General features: G+C 37.5%; 1 protein-coding gene across 6 annotated transcripts in view; it reads left to right on the top strand.

Moving 5' to 3' along the window:
* Positions 1-16044, top strand: part of pacs2 (phosphofurin acidic cluster sorting protein 2) — a 59899-nt gene that overhangs the window by 27791 nt on the left and 16064 nt on the right. For 4 of the 6 annotated variants that reach the window (XM_067386638.1, XM_067386637.1, XM_067386635.1 and 1 more), the window contains exons 2-11: positions 1935-2022; positions 5113-5202; positions 5649-5774; positions 5861-6020; positions 7634-7707; positions 7788-7868; positions 7990-8049; positions 12803-12954; positions 13062-13152; positions 15855-15926. In XM_067386638.1, the coding sequence (XP_067242739.1) occupies positions 1935-2022; positions 5113-5202; positions 5649-5774; positions 5861-6020; positions 7634-7707; positions 7788-7868; positions 7990-8049; positions 12803-12954; positions 13062-13152; positions 15855-15926 (994 nt within the window). The remainder of the gene's footprint in view (positions 1-1934; positions 2023-5112; positions 5203-5648; positions 5775-5860; positions 6021-7633; positions 7708-7787; positions 7869-7989; positions 8050-12802; positions 12955-13061; positions 13153-15854; positions 15927-16044) is intronic. The other 2 variants (XM_067386634.1, XM_067386639.1) reach the window with 2 other exon arrangements.

The following is a 16044-nucleotide window of genomic DNA, read 5'->3' as shown; positions in this document are numbered from 1 at the left end:
GTAAGTACACATGACATTATCTATTTTACTAAATATAATTTATTTTAATTAAATATGACTGGACAGGAATAATTCTTACTGTAGTACATGTTGAAAATTAGATTTTTTATTTTTATTTTTTTTATTTTATATTATTATTATTGAGTTTTTGAGCTGGAAATGTGCCTAGTTTTCTTTTGGTTTAATGTCAGAAAATTTGAGTGGCCTCAAAAATATTTTTAAATCTGTATGTGTATGTGAGAGTAAAGTGTACTCAGAATCCCTGTGTGTTCCTTTGTTGTGTGTCAGCAGGCTAATCACTCAGGGGAGAAGAATGGCTTTTGTTTGTGTGTGTGTGAGTCAAAATGAGAATGGTGTGTGAACAATACCAGCCTTCAGATCACCCGAGAGATTGTATTGTGTGCCCTTCTCTCTCTCTCTCTCTCTCTCTCTCTCTTCCTCTCTGGTCCTTGTCCTCTTAGTACCTGGTATGTGATTTGAATATATAAAGTGTTTCTCATTAATATTCTATTAGGTGAATGCATGTGGGTCTTTCTCCATTGGCTTTTCTCTCTGTTCAGGCTGCTCTGGTGCCTCTAAGGGCCTCTCTGGTCCCTTGATCACTTCCCACTGCCACATTCCTGACTCATCTCTGCTCCGGCTCTCTCCCTGCATGACTGACATTATCTCATTCTCTGTGATGGGGTACTCTTTGCTTTAAGGCATAGTACAATATGGCTTTTTTCATAGGCTACAAAAGGAGATCTTAGGCGGGATGTTCACACACTCTTAGTTTTCTCCATACAATGAAAGTAAATAGCCGGGCTGTCAAGATCCAACAAAAATCACCACATGAAACTGGTACATTCTATTCCTGAAGACATTCAATAGCTCTGTGCGAGAAACTGATGTAATTCTCTGGGCAATTAGCATATGCGCATATTTAAATTTGGCCCGCCTGCGTTATTCGATGTCAGAGCTTTGGTAAAAGGGAAGATTATTAGTAAATAACTACTTAATTGTCTTTTTTTGGTCTTCTAATCCACAAATTCTGGAAATTCACTAATGCCTTGTTTTGGGCGCATGAAGGGGGTGTTTTTACTGCTTGATAAATATAAGCATAATGCTTCACGTGCTCGTCATTTCCTAAATTAGCACCCGAAATAGATAAATATTAAGTCTGCTCTTTAAAACAAAGAAAATAAGCAATATAGGAGACTGTTTAGTATGCGCAAACAGCGGGAAACCATATTCGCACATTAACCCGATCACCATATTTAGTGTTCATGTAAACACTACATTCAGATTCATCAATCGATTTAAACAAAAAGTGTCCACAGTGTAAACATTTGTGCTAAAGGATGGATGTCATTCAGTGTTCATGTTTACTGCAGAGCGAGGGTGTGTGTGTTTATTATGTTTTAGTAGAATGACTTCAGTTTTGGCTCTTTCTTTCTGGTTGAAATGACAGGTTCTCAATTAAATGTTTTCAATGCAAGATTCCAGAGGACTGAAATCCCTGAACCCCACTTCATCAGCTCCATGAGTTCCAGTTGTTTTCTGGATTGATCTGTCCCAGTTGAAAGCTACTATGGTCCTGTATTCAGTTTGGCAGTAGATGTTCTTAGGAAGAGTTTTCTTTGGAAATTCATACAGTGGCATACTGACAAGAAACTCAGGATATAGAAAACAAGATTTTCAACTCACATCCTGTTAGAGGAGCAAATATATGGATCACATTCCCAAACATTTACTGGAACATTTTCCTGACTGGAAACCAGCTAATTGAAAGGATAGTTCATCCAAAAATGACAATTCTGTCCTTTACTTGCCTTGCTTGTGTCTTTAAAAAACCTTGGCGAATAAGATCATGCTTTTTTCACATTAATTACAAAGATAACTCTTCCATTAGCCAGACATTATGTATAATCACATATTTGTGTTTTTGTCTGTAGATTGTGTAGTCTGACTTTGAAGAAGCTGGTTGTGATGAAGGAACTTGACAAGGAGCTGATATCTGTTGTCATTGCGGTCAAGATTCAGGTAAGTTGTGATCAGCACTTTATGTTGTTTCACTGTTTAACTGCAGCATGTGTATGGATTTTTTTCCAACAAAGAGCACAACATTTACAAGTATAAAGACAATATATACAATATTTTAAAAGGATTACAATAAGTAAGATTCGGAAATGGGTTTATCACATTTTACACCATTGAAGAGTCTTACAAGCAATTACATTTTTAGAATTCCATTAAAGAAATATAATATATATCAACATCTTTCTTGGAAAAAAGGGCATTTTCTTTGAAAATGTACATTCATGTGAAAAAGAAAGGACACCCTATTGAATTCTATGGTTTTATCTATCAGGACATAATAAAAAATGTAGGTCTTAAAATTAGGTAAATACAAACTTAGATGAACAACAACAGCACATGAAATATTCCACCATATCAATATTTTCTTAAAGGAACACTCCACTAGGCTAATTTTCCAACTCCCCTAGAGTTAAACATTTGAGTTTTACCGTTTTCGAATCCATTCAGCCAATCTCCGGGTCTGGTGGTACCACTTTTAGCATAGCTTAGCATAGTTCATTGAATCTGATTAGACCGTTAGCATCTCGCTCAAAAATGACTAAAGAGTTTCAATATTTTTCCTATTTAAAACTTGACTCTTCTTGACTCTTTCGGCGTAATAATCAAGGAACTTTGCTGCCGTACCATGGGTATGGCACAGGGAGCATGCCTTGCAACCATGGAGACATTTGTGAGAGACGCTGCGTAATATCATTGCACTGCTGCAGCCATGGAACGGCAGCAAAGTTCCTTGATTATTACGCCTGAATGAGAGTATAGTTCCTAGCCATATCAGCCTAGAAAATCACAACTTTTCATTTTCTGTCGGTCTTAGTACATGATGTAACTACAGAAGAGTCAAGTTTTAAATAGGAAAAATATTGAAACTCTTTAGTCATTTTTGAGCGAGATGCTAACGGTCTAATCAGATTCAATGAACTATGCTAAGCTATGCTAAAAGTGGTACCGCCAGACCCGGAAATCGGCTGAATGGATTCGAAAACGGTAAAACTCAACCGTAAAACTCAGGGGAGTTGGAAAATGAGCCAATTTTCAAAAAAAGTGGAGTGTTCCTTTAACAAAACTAGGCTAAAATAGAGAAGCCATGTGTGACAAACTCCGTACACCCTTACTGCTTCCATAGGATTTAAGAGGGTAAGTATCAGTCAAGAGCTGCTAATCAAATGCCTTTGATTAATTGATCATTAGCAAGTGTAATCACCTCTATAAAAGCAGAAGTTTTGGCACTTTGCTGGTCTGAAGCCTTCAGATGTGTGTTAACACAATGCCAAGGAGGAAAGACATCAGCAGTGATCTTAGAGAAGCAATTGTTGCTGCTATCAATCTGGGAAGGATTACAAGGCCATTTCCAAACTTTTTGAAGTCCACCATTCTACAGTGAGGAAGATTATTCACAAGTGGAAAACATTTGAGACAGTTGCCAATCTTCCCAGGAGTGGACGTCCCAGCAAATTCACCCCAAGGTCAGACCGTGCAATGCTCAGAGAAACTGCAAAAAACCCAAGAGATACATCTCAGACTCTACAGGCCTCATTTCACATGTTAAATGTTAAAGTTCATGACAGTACAAGTAGAAAAAGATGGGACAAATTTGGCATGTTTGGAAGGGTTTCCAGGAGAAAGCCTCCTCTCTGTAAAAGAACATGACAGGATAGCTTATGTTTGCAAAGTTGCATCTGAACAAACTTAAGACTTCTGAAACAAAGTCCTTAGGCCATAATTCACAGTGTCAAGTTAGGCGCAAACTAAACACAGCATATCAGCACAAACACCTCATATCAGCTGTCAAACACAGTGTTGGAGGGGTGATTATTTTAGGCTTGTTTTGCAGCCTCAGGACCTGGGCACTTTGCAGTCATTGAGTCGACCATAAACTCCTCTGTTTACCAAAGTATTCTAGAGTCAAATGTGAGGCCATCTGTCCGACAGTTAAAGCTTGGCTCATTTTGGGTCATGGAACAAGACAATGATCCCAAGAACACCAGCAAATCTACAGCAGAATGGCTGGAAAAGAAAAGATTCAAGGTGTTTCAATGGCCTAGTCAAGTCCAGACCTCAACCCAACTGAAATGCTGTGGCGGGACCTTAAAGGGTTAGTTCACCCAAACATGATAATTATGTCATTAATTACTCACCCTCATGTAGTTTCAAACCCGTAAGACCTTTGTTCATCTTTAGAACACAAATTAAGATATTTTTGATAAAATCCAATGGCTGCATCGCCAGCAAGAACACTCCCTTTTTCAATGCTCAGAAAGCTACTAATGACATATTTAAAACAGTTCATGTGACTACAGTGGTTCAACCTTGATATTATAAAGCGACTGATTTTATCAAAAATATCTTAATTTGTGTTCTGAACATGTATGAAGGTCTTACGGGTGTGGAATGACATGAGGGTGAGTAATTAATGACACAATTTTCATTTTTGGGTGAACTAAGACTTTAAGAGAGCTGTGCACAGAAAAATTCCCACAAACCTCAGTGATCTGAAGCAACACTGTAAAGAAGAGTGGGCCAAAATTCCTTCAGAATGATGCAATAGACTGATAAAGTCGTACAGAAAATGATTCCTTCAACTTATTTCTGCTAAAAGTGGCTCTAGAAGCAGTTGAATCATAGGGTTTACTTAGTTTGTAACACAAGGCCTTTCCATTTTGGCTTTAATTTTGTTAAATAAATAATTACACAGTGTAATATGTCATGTGTTTTTGTTGATCTGAGTTTATATTTATCTTTTTTTTAAGACCTGCTGAAGACCAGATGATTTTAATGAATTAAATTCTGATATGTAAAAGCATAAAATTCTAAAGGGTGCCCTTTCTTTTCCACATGACTGTATATTTATGAATGAACACATTTTTGGCCAATACAGAAGTATGGGGGCAAATTCTTTTTGACAAAATTAGAAAAGCCAAACCAAAACACTTAGCAATAAACACAATTCCAAATTAAGTGGATTACTGTTTCTTCAAAGTGACAAAAGGAGCAATTGTGTGAAATCCAGAATGTTTGTTTGCACCTGTGATGTAGGGCTCCAAGCGAATCCTTCGCTCTCATGAGATAGTGCTGCCCCCTGCTGGTGGGGTGGAGACTGATCTCGCTCTCACATTCTCTTTACAGGTAAAGATATCCTCAAAACACACATTTTCAAATAACTCTAAAAACAATAGCTCTGTTCCAAAACTGCCTAGTTGTCCACTGCCTACAGGAGCAGCTGCCTTGTTTGACAAAGAACGTCATAAGTGGCTAATGTGGAACGCTGTACATCATTCTTGGCAATCCATTATGGAAGTGCTTTCACCGCAAAAGTTGTGCTGCCTTGGAATTTGGCCCAAAGGAAGGTATCGTAGAAACAATCTTTGCTTCGGAGGTGTGTCTCTGATGCCTTCAAATGCTCCCTGCGTAGACAGTTTACTAGGTTTTGAAACAGAGCCAATATTGTTTTCAAGACATCATCATCATCAACATCTCAGTGTGCATTGAATAATTTTACAGTTTTTATTATGAAACTGAGTTTGATGATATTCTTCTTTCTATCCCATGTGTGTGTGTTTGAATGTGAGCAGTACCCTCATTTTCTGAAGCGTGAGGGAAATAAGTTGCAAATCCTGCTTCAGAGGAGGAAGAGGTACAAAAACCGAACAATTTTGGGTTACAAGACATTGGCTGCTGGTTCTATAGACATGGCAGAGGTATTTCAGGCTTCTCACTGAGGCTAATAGTGTCCCTTTGAAGCGCACACACGCTTACATGCTGATTTATTTGTGATGGTGTGTAGGTGATGCAGCATCCTGCAGAAGGTGGGCAGGTCTTGGCTCTGTGCAGTAATCAGAAGGAGTTTCTGGGTAAAGTTGCTGAGATTTGGATCTATTCCCTTTCCAGTCAGCCTATAGACCACGAGGAGGCGGCCATTCTGGGACAGAAAATCAAATGTTCTGGTAAAAAACCATCCAGTCATACAAATTCATTTTTAATGAATTAGTCTGTTCATGTCCCTGACCATAAGATTACATTACATACAGTACATTCTGTTTCAGACTAAAGTCAAGGCATATCAAATCTTTTTATAATACCTCATTTAAATCCATTGGTTATAACTTTTTAAGTTTTTCATGGGTTATCTAACAAACATCTCAGTGATACCTCTTCTGTTATTTTTAACTCGGGCAAATTGAATATTTTTTCATTAAAAAGTATTTTTTGTACTGTTCATTATAGTAAGGATTCTCAGACTTTTTTTTGTCAGCTGAACCCCTTTGATCTAAAATATTCCAACCACCCCACTCCCCCTCCTTCAGCTCAGTCCTATGTTCAGTATAAAAATCATAAACTGTTTAAATGTCCGATGTATTATCTTGTCCTTTTAACAGTTAAGGGGTTTTCCTTGACTGACAGCGCTAGTCAAAGCATTTGTCAGTTGCGTCTTGTTCCGTGTTCACAACAATTCAGTCTTTTCAATGTAAAAGTCTTCGCTACTGCCTGACACACTCATAAAGACAGTCTTTGCCGCCATCTAATGGCATAATAATGTAACTTCTGTTGCTGTTCACGGTCAGGGACTATTTTTTCCGGCGGAAGGAAGGCTTTTAGTGAAAGTTTACTTCATGAAAGTTGCATTGATACATATTTTTGGCTTTAATGGTGGTAACCGGTTTATAAAAGCAATAAGGTATAAGAGGCTGTGCTTTATCGTGAATAAGTCACGGCTGAAAGGGGTTGTTAGGCACTCGTGCCTGCAACCCCTTTCAGCCGTGACTTATTCACGATAAAGCACAGCCCCTTATACCTTATTGCTTATATATATATATATATAAGTAAGAATTTTTATTTTTATTTTTTTTAAAAGAAATTAAAGAAATTAATACTTTTAATCAGCAAGGATGCATTAAATCAATCAAAAGTGGCAGTAAAGACATTTATAATGTTACAAAAGATTAGATTTCAGATAAACACTGTTCTTTTGAACTTTCTATTCATCAAAGAATCCTGAAAAAAAATATTGTACACAAATATTTTGTACAATTGTACACATTAAATGTTTCTTGAGCAGCAGATCAGCATATTAGAATGATTTCTGAAGGATCATGTGACACTGAAGACTAGAGTAATGATGCTGAAAATTCAGCTTTGCATTACAGGAATACTTTGTGAAATATATTCAAATAGAAAACAGTTATTTTAAATTGTAATAATATTTCACAATATTACTGTTTTTACTGTATTTTTAATTCAATAAATGTAGCCTTGGTGAGCAGATGAAACTTCTTTTAAAAACATTAAAAATCTTAGTGGTTCCAAACTTTTGGAATGTATATACTGTATATATATATACACACCAACTATTTTAGTGTTTTAATTTCCTTTTTATTTATTTATTTATTTTTTAAAGCAAAATAGTATAGATTCATAATATTGCCCATTTATCAGCTATGGACCATTACATAAAAATAATTATTGGTATCTGTGCATCCCTAGCTGTATGCTGTATTGACCAATCAGCATTCAGGACTGGAACTCTCCTTTCTATAATATTGTTTGTTTGACTTGGTAGACAATTACTCAGAAGAAGAGTATGAAAGCTTCTCGTCGGAGCAGGAGGCCAGTGATGACGCAGCACAAGGACAGGTGATTACAAGTCCACGCACAGACAAAGCAACCTCACTTCGCTTTCTTCTTGCTGACCCGTGTTTGTACATGCTGCTTAGGATCTTGAGGATGACGAATACGAGATTAGGAAGCCCAAAAAGCAAAGAAGGTCAATAGTCAGGACGGCATCAATCACCAGGGTAAGAATACCAGAGGACAATGAGAATTTACTCACAGTCATCACTGTCAGATGTGATCGTGTAGTAAACACTGTTAATATGAGCGTGTATGTCTGTGTGTTTGTTTCTCTTTCTCCATTAGCAGCAGAACTTTAAGCAGCGTGTGGTGGCATTGCTCAAACGGTTCAGAGTTTCTGATGAGGTTGGTGAAAATAGTTTACATGTTGCTTAAAGTGCCCCTATTAATTTAATCCTCAATTACCATTAATGAACACATTTTTTTGCCCTCAGTTCACTGAAAAGGTTTGTACTGTAAATATGCTTGACTATTAAAGGTGGGATATAATTTTCCCAATGAAAGAGTGCTCAGACATAACAGCTCACTTTCAGCAGTTATTTTATCTTGTTCTATTAACAGAATTAACTAAGAATTAATTAACGTAATAACTGACATGGGAAAATAATGCTGGTTAGAGGTTCTGAATTTCAGTTTAGATTACTTTTTCGATTAATCGTCCAGCCTTAGTCGTCAGTAATTCCAGTCTGACTTCCTGTACGAACCTATGAAGGTTTGTAGCAAATTTGCATAATGGTCTTCATTGGCTGCCTGTGAACAACATCTACTTTGACCTGCCCTCAAATACTGTAGTTGTAGCTGAGGGCTGGAAGAGTATGGTTTATGTTATTGTCAAGTAAAACCAACAATATTGTTACTGTTGGTTTCACTGTATATAAAAGTACTGAGGAAGCCTCCAGAGCTGAAATTCAGATACAGTTATGGGTGTTTCGTTTCTGACACACTCTGTAAGCGACAGACCAGTCACAACAGACTGGGCTATTTGACCAATCAGAGCACAGTAGGCTGGCCAAATCCTGAATCATTTCAGACACTGAGAAAAGGGGTGATGTAAAATGTACAGTACTGTGCAAAAGTTGTTTTAGATGTTGTTTTAGCAATGATATAATGACCATATATAAATATTTCTCAGTCTCTTTTTTGGAATATAAACAGAAAATACAGGAAATTTGTATGCAGTATTAAAAAAACAGCTTTTATAGGCTAAAGTGTCAAGTATGTATTGACCTCCCCTGAGCAATAGCAGGAACCGGCTCTCTTAAACCTAAATGGAACAGAAAAGGACTGGAAGGCCAAGAAAACTTTCAAAATCTGATGAGAAGTTTCTCAGAGTTTCATTTTTGAGAAAATAGAAGAATTCCAGGAAGTCACACTAAAAGCAGATTTTTGCTTAAAGGGGCCATGACCTGCTTTGTTTTATTGTTTTATAATGTTTCCTGGGGTGTACTTATAATGTTAGTATGCTTTTTACATTCAAAATTGTCATAATTTATAAATAAAAGGCATTTTTCATACCCTGACTTTAGCTCTCTGATTGAACGCTCTATTTTAAGGGGTGTGTCTGCTGTGAGACTTCAGTGTAAACGCCCACTGCTGTGATTGGCTAACATCTTTCCATTTGAAATAGCCAAGTATTACTCTCTCTTTTAGCGTGATTTTACTATTACAGCTCTTAAGGTTAACTAATTGTGAAAAGTGCTGCATTACATTTATATCTATGGCATTATATTTAGATTGTGGCATGAACGGTTGCAGTGATGAACATTGTAGCTGATCACAGACATGTTGAGCGCATGAAAGCAGTGATGATCTTGTCATTGCAACTCAGTTTCTGCACACTAACAAAGGTTTTCATCTTTACTAACAGTGCAAACGCAATATAACCATTAAATAACAGATTAATTTCATCCTACTAAGAGAATCAATGCAAGTTGACGTTTAGTCACGGGTTTGATTTACTGACACAGACAAAGAACATCTGACTGTACATAAATCATTAATATCAGATCAGGCATTAAAATTAAAGGTGCCATCGAACGTTTTTTTACAAGATGTAATATAAGTCTAAGGTGTCCCCTGAATGTGTCTGTGAAGTTTCAGCTCAAAATACCCCATAGATTTTTTTTAATTAATTTTTTTTAACTGCCTATTTTGAGGCATAATTAGAAATGAGCCGATTCAGGTTGCGGCCCCTTTAAATGCTCACGCTCCCCGCCCACAGAGCTCACGCTTGCCTTAAACAGCATAAACAAAGTTCACACAGCTAATATAACCCTCAAAATGGATCTTTACAAAGTGTTCATCATGCATACTGCATGCATGCATCGGATTATGTGAGTATTGTATTTATTTGGATGTTTACATTTGATTCTGAATGAGTTTGAGGCTGTGATCCATGGCTAATGGCTAATGCTACGCTGTTGGAGAGATTTATAAAGAATGAAGTTGTTTATGCATTATACAGACTGCAAGTGTTTAAAAATGAAAATAATGCCAGTCTTGTCTCCGTGAATACAGTAAGAAACTATGGTAACTTTAACCACATTTAACAGTACATTAGCAACATGCTAACGAAACATTTAGAAAGACAGTTTACAAATATCAATAAAAATATCATGATATCATGAATCATGTCAGTTATTATTGCTCCATCTGCCATTTTTCGCTGTTGTTCTTGCTTGCTTACCTAGTCTGATGATTCAGCTGTGCACATCCAGACGTTAATACTGGCTGCCCTTGTCTAATGCCTTTCATAATTTTGAGAACATGGGCTGGCATATGCAAAAATTGGGGGCGTACACCGTGGTGTTATGTTGAGATTCGCCTGTTCTTCTGAAGTCTTTTAAACAAATGAGGTTTATATAAGAAGGAGGAAACAATGGAGTTTGAGACTCACTGAATGTCATTTCCATGTACTGAACTCTTGTTATTCAACTATGCCAAGATAAATTCAATTTTTAATTCTAGGGCACCTTTAACACAGTTACTTACATGTTGTTGCGTTACTGTTGAGTCCAGGCGCTGCACAATATTTTGTAATACTCAACAGCACGTTTATTGCTTGGTAGCTCAATCTGGTTTAGCACCACACAGGCCTATTGCATGTCATGTGCGAATCGGTGGGCGGGGCTAAACAGGCAGTGATGAAGTAGGCGCTGATCTTCTTCTGCGGAGGCGGTGCTTGCTGCCCTTTGATGTCATAGATCCCCACTTTGAAAATCCTGTCGTTCTCTGAGTTTGGTTTCAATTAAAGGTTTTATTAGGTTTTATATACCTTACAGGATATTCTTAAAGTATGATGACCTCTAATATGTCAAAAGCTCAAGGAAAATTTGATTTCTCAGTTCATCACCCCTTTAAAGAAACAATTTTGTTCAGAATGTTTTTACATTTTGTGTACATATTAACTGTATTTTTTGTTTGTATAGTAATAAAGTAATAAAGAGACTGAAAAATAAATATGGATGGTCATTAAAACATTGCTAAATCAACAAAGCTAGCGGTGGCCTAAGACTTTTGCACAGTACTGGATATTATGAGAAAATGAAAGTGTTTTTGGACCTTGGATGCCTGTAAACCTATTGTAGGAAACCTCCAAAACAAAATAAGAACCTTTTAAAATAGCATAATAGGGGCACTTTAAGTGCTCAAATACATGTTAGTCAGGTTATGCTTGTTGACTTATGCGGTGACCCACTTTTGCAGTATGAGTGAAACCTGGAACGTTTTTCCTTCTCATTGGACCAAATACATGTTTGTGTGCAACTTATTTTGTGTTTAACTAAATATACTGTAGAATTACTAAGACTTCTCACATCTGACATGATAGGTAGTTCAACATTTCACTTAATAAACTAATTTTATAAATGTTAAGTTGTAGGAAGAAGACTTCTTCTACTCTTGCATGATTGTGTTCAGTCTGTGAGTCAGTAGGCTGGTGGCTTGACCCTCACGTGACTCCACAGATTAATTTAGCCATGCATGATCAGCACTGCTACGGAAACCGAAACCTTGTTAGATGATAATCTTGCCAAGTAGAGTTGAGAGCAGGACTTTGACTCTGTACTAAACAGCATAGCAGCATACCATTCCTGTGTACATTATGCAAATGTATATGCTGTATGCATGGGAAAACTGGATGAGCTATTATATTTGAATACTATATTTTTTTGGCCTCAATGCAGTGTAATGCACTTTGACATTTATATTGGACTGTTAATTTTGACACATTTTACACATAATTGCATTAAAAATATTTGCTGATGTATGTAATATATGTGATCATGCAATGTGAGGTGGTCATGTGACAAACAATATAACAGCAAAGTAGCATACTGTAGTTTGAAATGTTTCGAATTGCATATAGCACTCTTTCACATGCCTCCATAGTATACATTAAGTTGCAAGCTAGTATTCGATTCCATACCATTCTAAAGTATGTAAACACATGCCACTTTGGGTTCAGAGGTCAGTCCCGTTCTCAAGGACAGGAAGTGTACAGTGATGTGCAGAAACAGCAGTGACGTCCAGTGGGACAGAAACATGATCTCATCAGCATTATGTCTCAGGTTACTTCCTGTTCTGACAGTATGCTGATTCTTATTATGGAATCAACTGAAGCCTAACTGAAGGTTTTCAGCAATATTTGATTACAGGAAATGTTTTAGCATTTTGAACACCAGTCACAGGGTTAAATTTGAAATTTAATACTAGCTTACTACTTACTAAATGCTGCTTGGTATATATTGTATACTGACTAATATTACAAAAACAATTGTACGAGAAACAGTATTGTCATTATTTCATGAAATATATATAACTGTCTAGTTGAACTGTTAGCTCAATCAGCAGCAGCTTAATATCTGAAGAAGCTGGATTTACACAAACCATTGATGGATGCATCCTTGATTGACTTCCTCTCCCATTAATGATATTCAGGAACATCACATGCCGCTTTGGGATCGATTCCCCTGCAGCTGAGTCTGAGCATTTTCTGTTTTATCAGATTATGCTTCAGCCTCTGTCTCACCCTTCCTCGCTCTACTGCCCTTCACTTCCATGCAGTTCAAATGAGGAATAAATGTATAAATGTTTGTAGGTGTTGGACTCGGAGCAGGACCCAGCCGAGCCGCCTCCAGAGGTAGAGGAAGATCTGGATCTAGAGAGTTTGGAGTTTGAGAATCCCAGTGACAGTGGACCGGATCTGGATGATGATGAAAGTGTTCTCAGCACCCCAAAACCCAAACTCAAGTATGTTGAGGAGAGAGTTTGTTCAGTAGTGTATGTTTAGTATGTTGAGATGTGTGTTATTTTGTTAACCTTCATGTTTTTTGTCTTGTTCTGTGTGTGTTGTTTAGGCCATATTTCGAAGGAATTTCTCTATCCAGCTCTCAGACAGAAATTGGCAGCATTCACAGCATTAGGAGTCACAGAGAGCCGCCCAGTCCGGTAAGAACACACTCATGTGTTTAGCAGATATTTAAATTAGCACATAACATAGACTTATAGGCCCGGTTTCACAGACAGGGCTTAGCCTAAGCCAGGATTAGGCCTTAGTTCAATTAAGATATTTATGTATCTTTTATAAACGTACATTAGAAAAAAACATTACTGATGTGCATCTTGAGACAAAACAATGACACTGACATATTTTAAGATATGTCAGTACAAGTTGCTTTCAGTTAAAACAGCTCAAACATGCATTTTAGTCTAGGACTATCTTAAAGGGTTAGTTCACCCAAAAATGAAAATTATGTCATTAATGACTCACCCTCATGTAGTTCCAAACCCGTAAGACCTCCGTTCATCTTCAGAACACGGTTTAAGATATTTTAGATTTAGTCCGAGAGCTTTCTGTCTCTCCATTGAAAATGTATGTACGGTAGACTGTCCATGTCCAGAAAGGTAATAAAAACATCATCAAAGTAGTCCATGTGACATCAGTGGGTTAGTTAGAAGTTTTTGAAGCATCTAAAATACATTTTGGTCCAAAAATAACAAAAACTATGACTTTATTCAGCATTGTCTTCTCTTCCGGGTCGTTGTATATCCGCTTTCACTCCACAGTGACGCTGCTTCTTCTTCTTTCCTGTTTTACGGCGGTTGGCATTCAGCTTTTGGTGCATTTCCGCCCCCTTCTGCTCCGGACAGTGACGCGATTAGGACATCCGCGACATGCACACTCATTTTAAAAAATATAGCAATACCAAAATGCAAACAATGTAGAATAGCTTGAATACAGCGTGCGTCTCCCTCAGACTGTAAACGAAGCTCGGGCGCACCGGATAACACGTCATTAGCATCACTGTCCGGAGCAGAAGGGGTCGGTAATGCACCAATAAGCTGGCTGCCAACCGCCGTAAAACAGGAAAGAAGAAGAAGCAGCGTCACTGTGGAGTGAAAGCGGATATACAACAGACCCGGAAGAGAAGGCAATGCTGAATTAAGTCGTAGTTTTTGTTATTTTTGGACCAAAATGTATTTTAGATGCTTCAAAAACTTCTAACTAACCCACTGATGTCACATGGACTACTTTGATGATGTTTTTATTACCTTTCTGGACATGGACAGTATACCGTACAGACATTTTCAATGGAGGGACAGAAAGCTGTCGGACTAAATCTGAAATATCTTAAACTGTGTTCTGAAGATGAACGGAGGACTTACGGGTTTGGAACGACATGAGGGTGTCATAATTAAAGGTACAATATGTAAAATTTTTGCAGTAAAATATCCAAAAACCACTAGGCTAGTGTTATATATTTTGTACAGCTGATTACTAACAATATCTCTAATGTTTTCAACTACTTGTAAATCATGAGAAAATTCCCATTCTAAACAGTGACACGGAGCAGTGCAGTCGCCTGTCAATGACGTCAGTCACCTTTGTTACCGCCTTTACTAACGTAGAAACCACATGACAACAGTGCCGTGGACAAATGCGGAAGTAGTGTCTAGCGTCCAGCAAAAAACTAGCTCGCTTCAAGCAGTTCCTTATTTACTTCTTGCACGTTTTATGGTGGATTGTGTTACTTATTTATGGAACATAATTACTGTTTACCATCTGCCGCTGATTCTGCCGACAAGGACAGCTCCCGTAAACCGTAAACTCACGACCGGAAAAGCGGAAGCGGCGCCGGCGACTGTGTCATAATAAAAGTCCCGCTGCTCGTGAGGCGTGTGTTGATCAACCAATCCAGCTCCTCGTTCATCTCCCGCAACACCTCGGTCCTGCTCTGCTTCATACTACAGTAACGTTAATAATCAAATCCACGAACATGAGTTCTTCCAGACTCCAATCCCTATTCTTTTGCACCGTCCGTTGGGATGGAGACCACATGTCCCAAGTTTCCGCTCAAAAACTTGGCGTCATCAAACTACGCCTTTGTTTTGAATAGGCTTCTAGCGACCTCTAGCGGAAAAAAATATCACAAATTGTACCTTTAATGACATAATTTTCATTTTTGGGTGAACTAACACTTAAAGCCTTGTCTGTGAAACCGGGGGATATTGTCTTAAAATAAAGCTAATTATACTAACCGAATAACAAACCCTAATTTAAACCCTTTCCAAATATATATGTACCATTCAAACGTATGGGGTCAGTAAGATTTGCAAAAGAAAGAAACTGAAACTTTTATTCAGCAAGGGTAGCAAGGACACTTGCTGTTCTTTTGAACTTTTTTTTGAATATATCTCACAGTTTCCACAAAAATATTAAGCAGCACAACAGCATTCAACATTTTCAACACCAAATAAATCAGCATATTAGAATGATTTCTGAAGGATCATGTGACACTGAAGACTGGAGTAATGATGCTGAAAATTCAGTTTTGCATCACAGGAATAAATTACATTTTAAAATGTACTACAATAGAAAAGAGTCATTTTAAAATGTAATAATATGTTATTAATATGACATATTATTTTTACTGTATTTTTTATCAAATAAATCCAGCCCTGGTGTGCATAGGAGACTTCTTTCAAAAACATTAAAACTGACCCAAAATTTTTTGAACGGTACTATATATAGCCATTTATAACCACTTTTCCCTATGAGGAGGAAGTAGCAGCTAGATTAGAAACACAAACACTTCAGTTTAATCCTCAGCTAACTCTCTCTACCTCTCTCTCTCTCTCTCTCTGTTCAGATGGATCCTGATAAAATAAGGGCTGTAGGTGGGAAGTTTCAGATGGATAATGAATCTGATAATGTTTCTATGGTATGTCCTTCATTACCGCAAGATATTCACTGAATATCAGACTCACGTGTTTATCCACTTTGAGATGAGCTCTGCCAGACGCTTTAAAGCTGAATCACAGCTAGTTTTGCGGCCCATC

The sequence above is a fragment of the Chanodichthys erythropterus genome, chromosome 5 (genome assembly GCF_024489055.1).
Source record: "Chanodichthys erythropterus isolate Z2021 chromosome 5, ASM2448905v1, whole genome shotgun sequence".
Taxonomy (NCBI): Eukaryota; Metazoa; Chordata; class Actinopteri; order Cypriniformes; family Xenocyprididae; genus Chanodichthys; species Chanodichthys erythropterus.
This window is presented reverse-complemented; position numbering and strand designations above follow the sequence as displayed.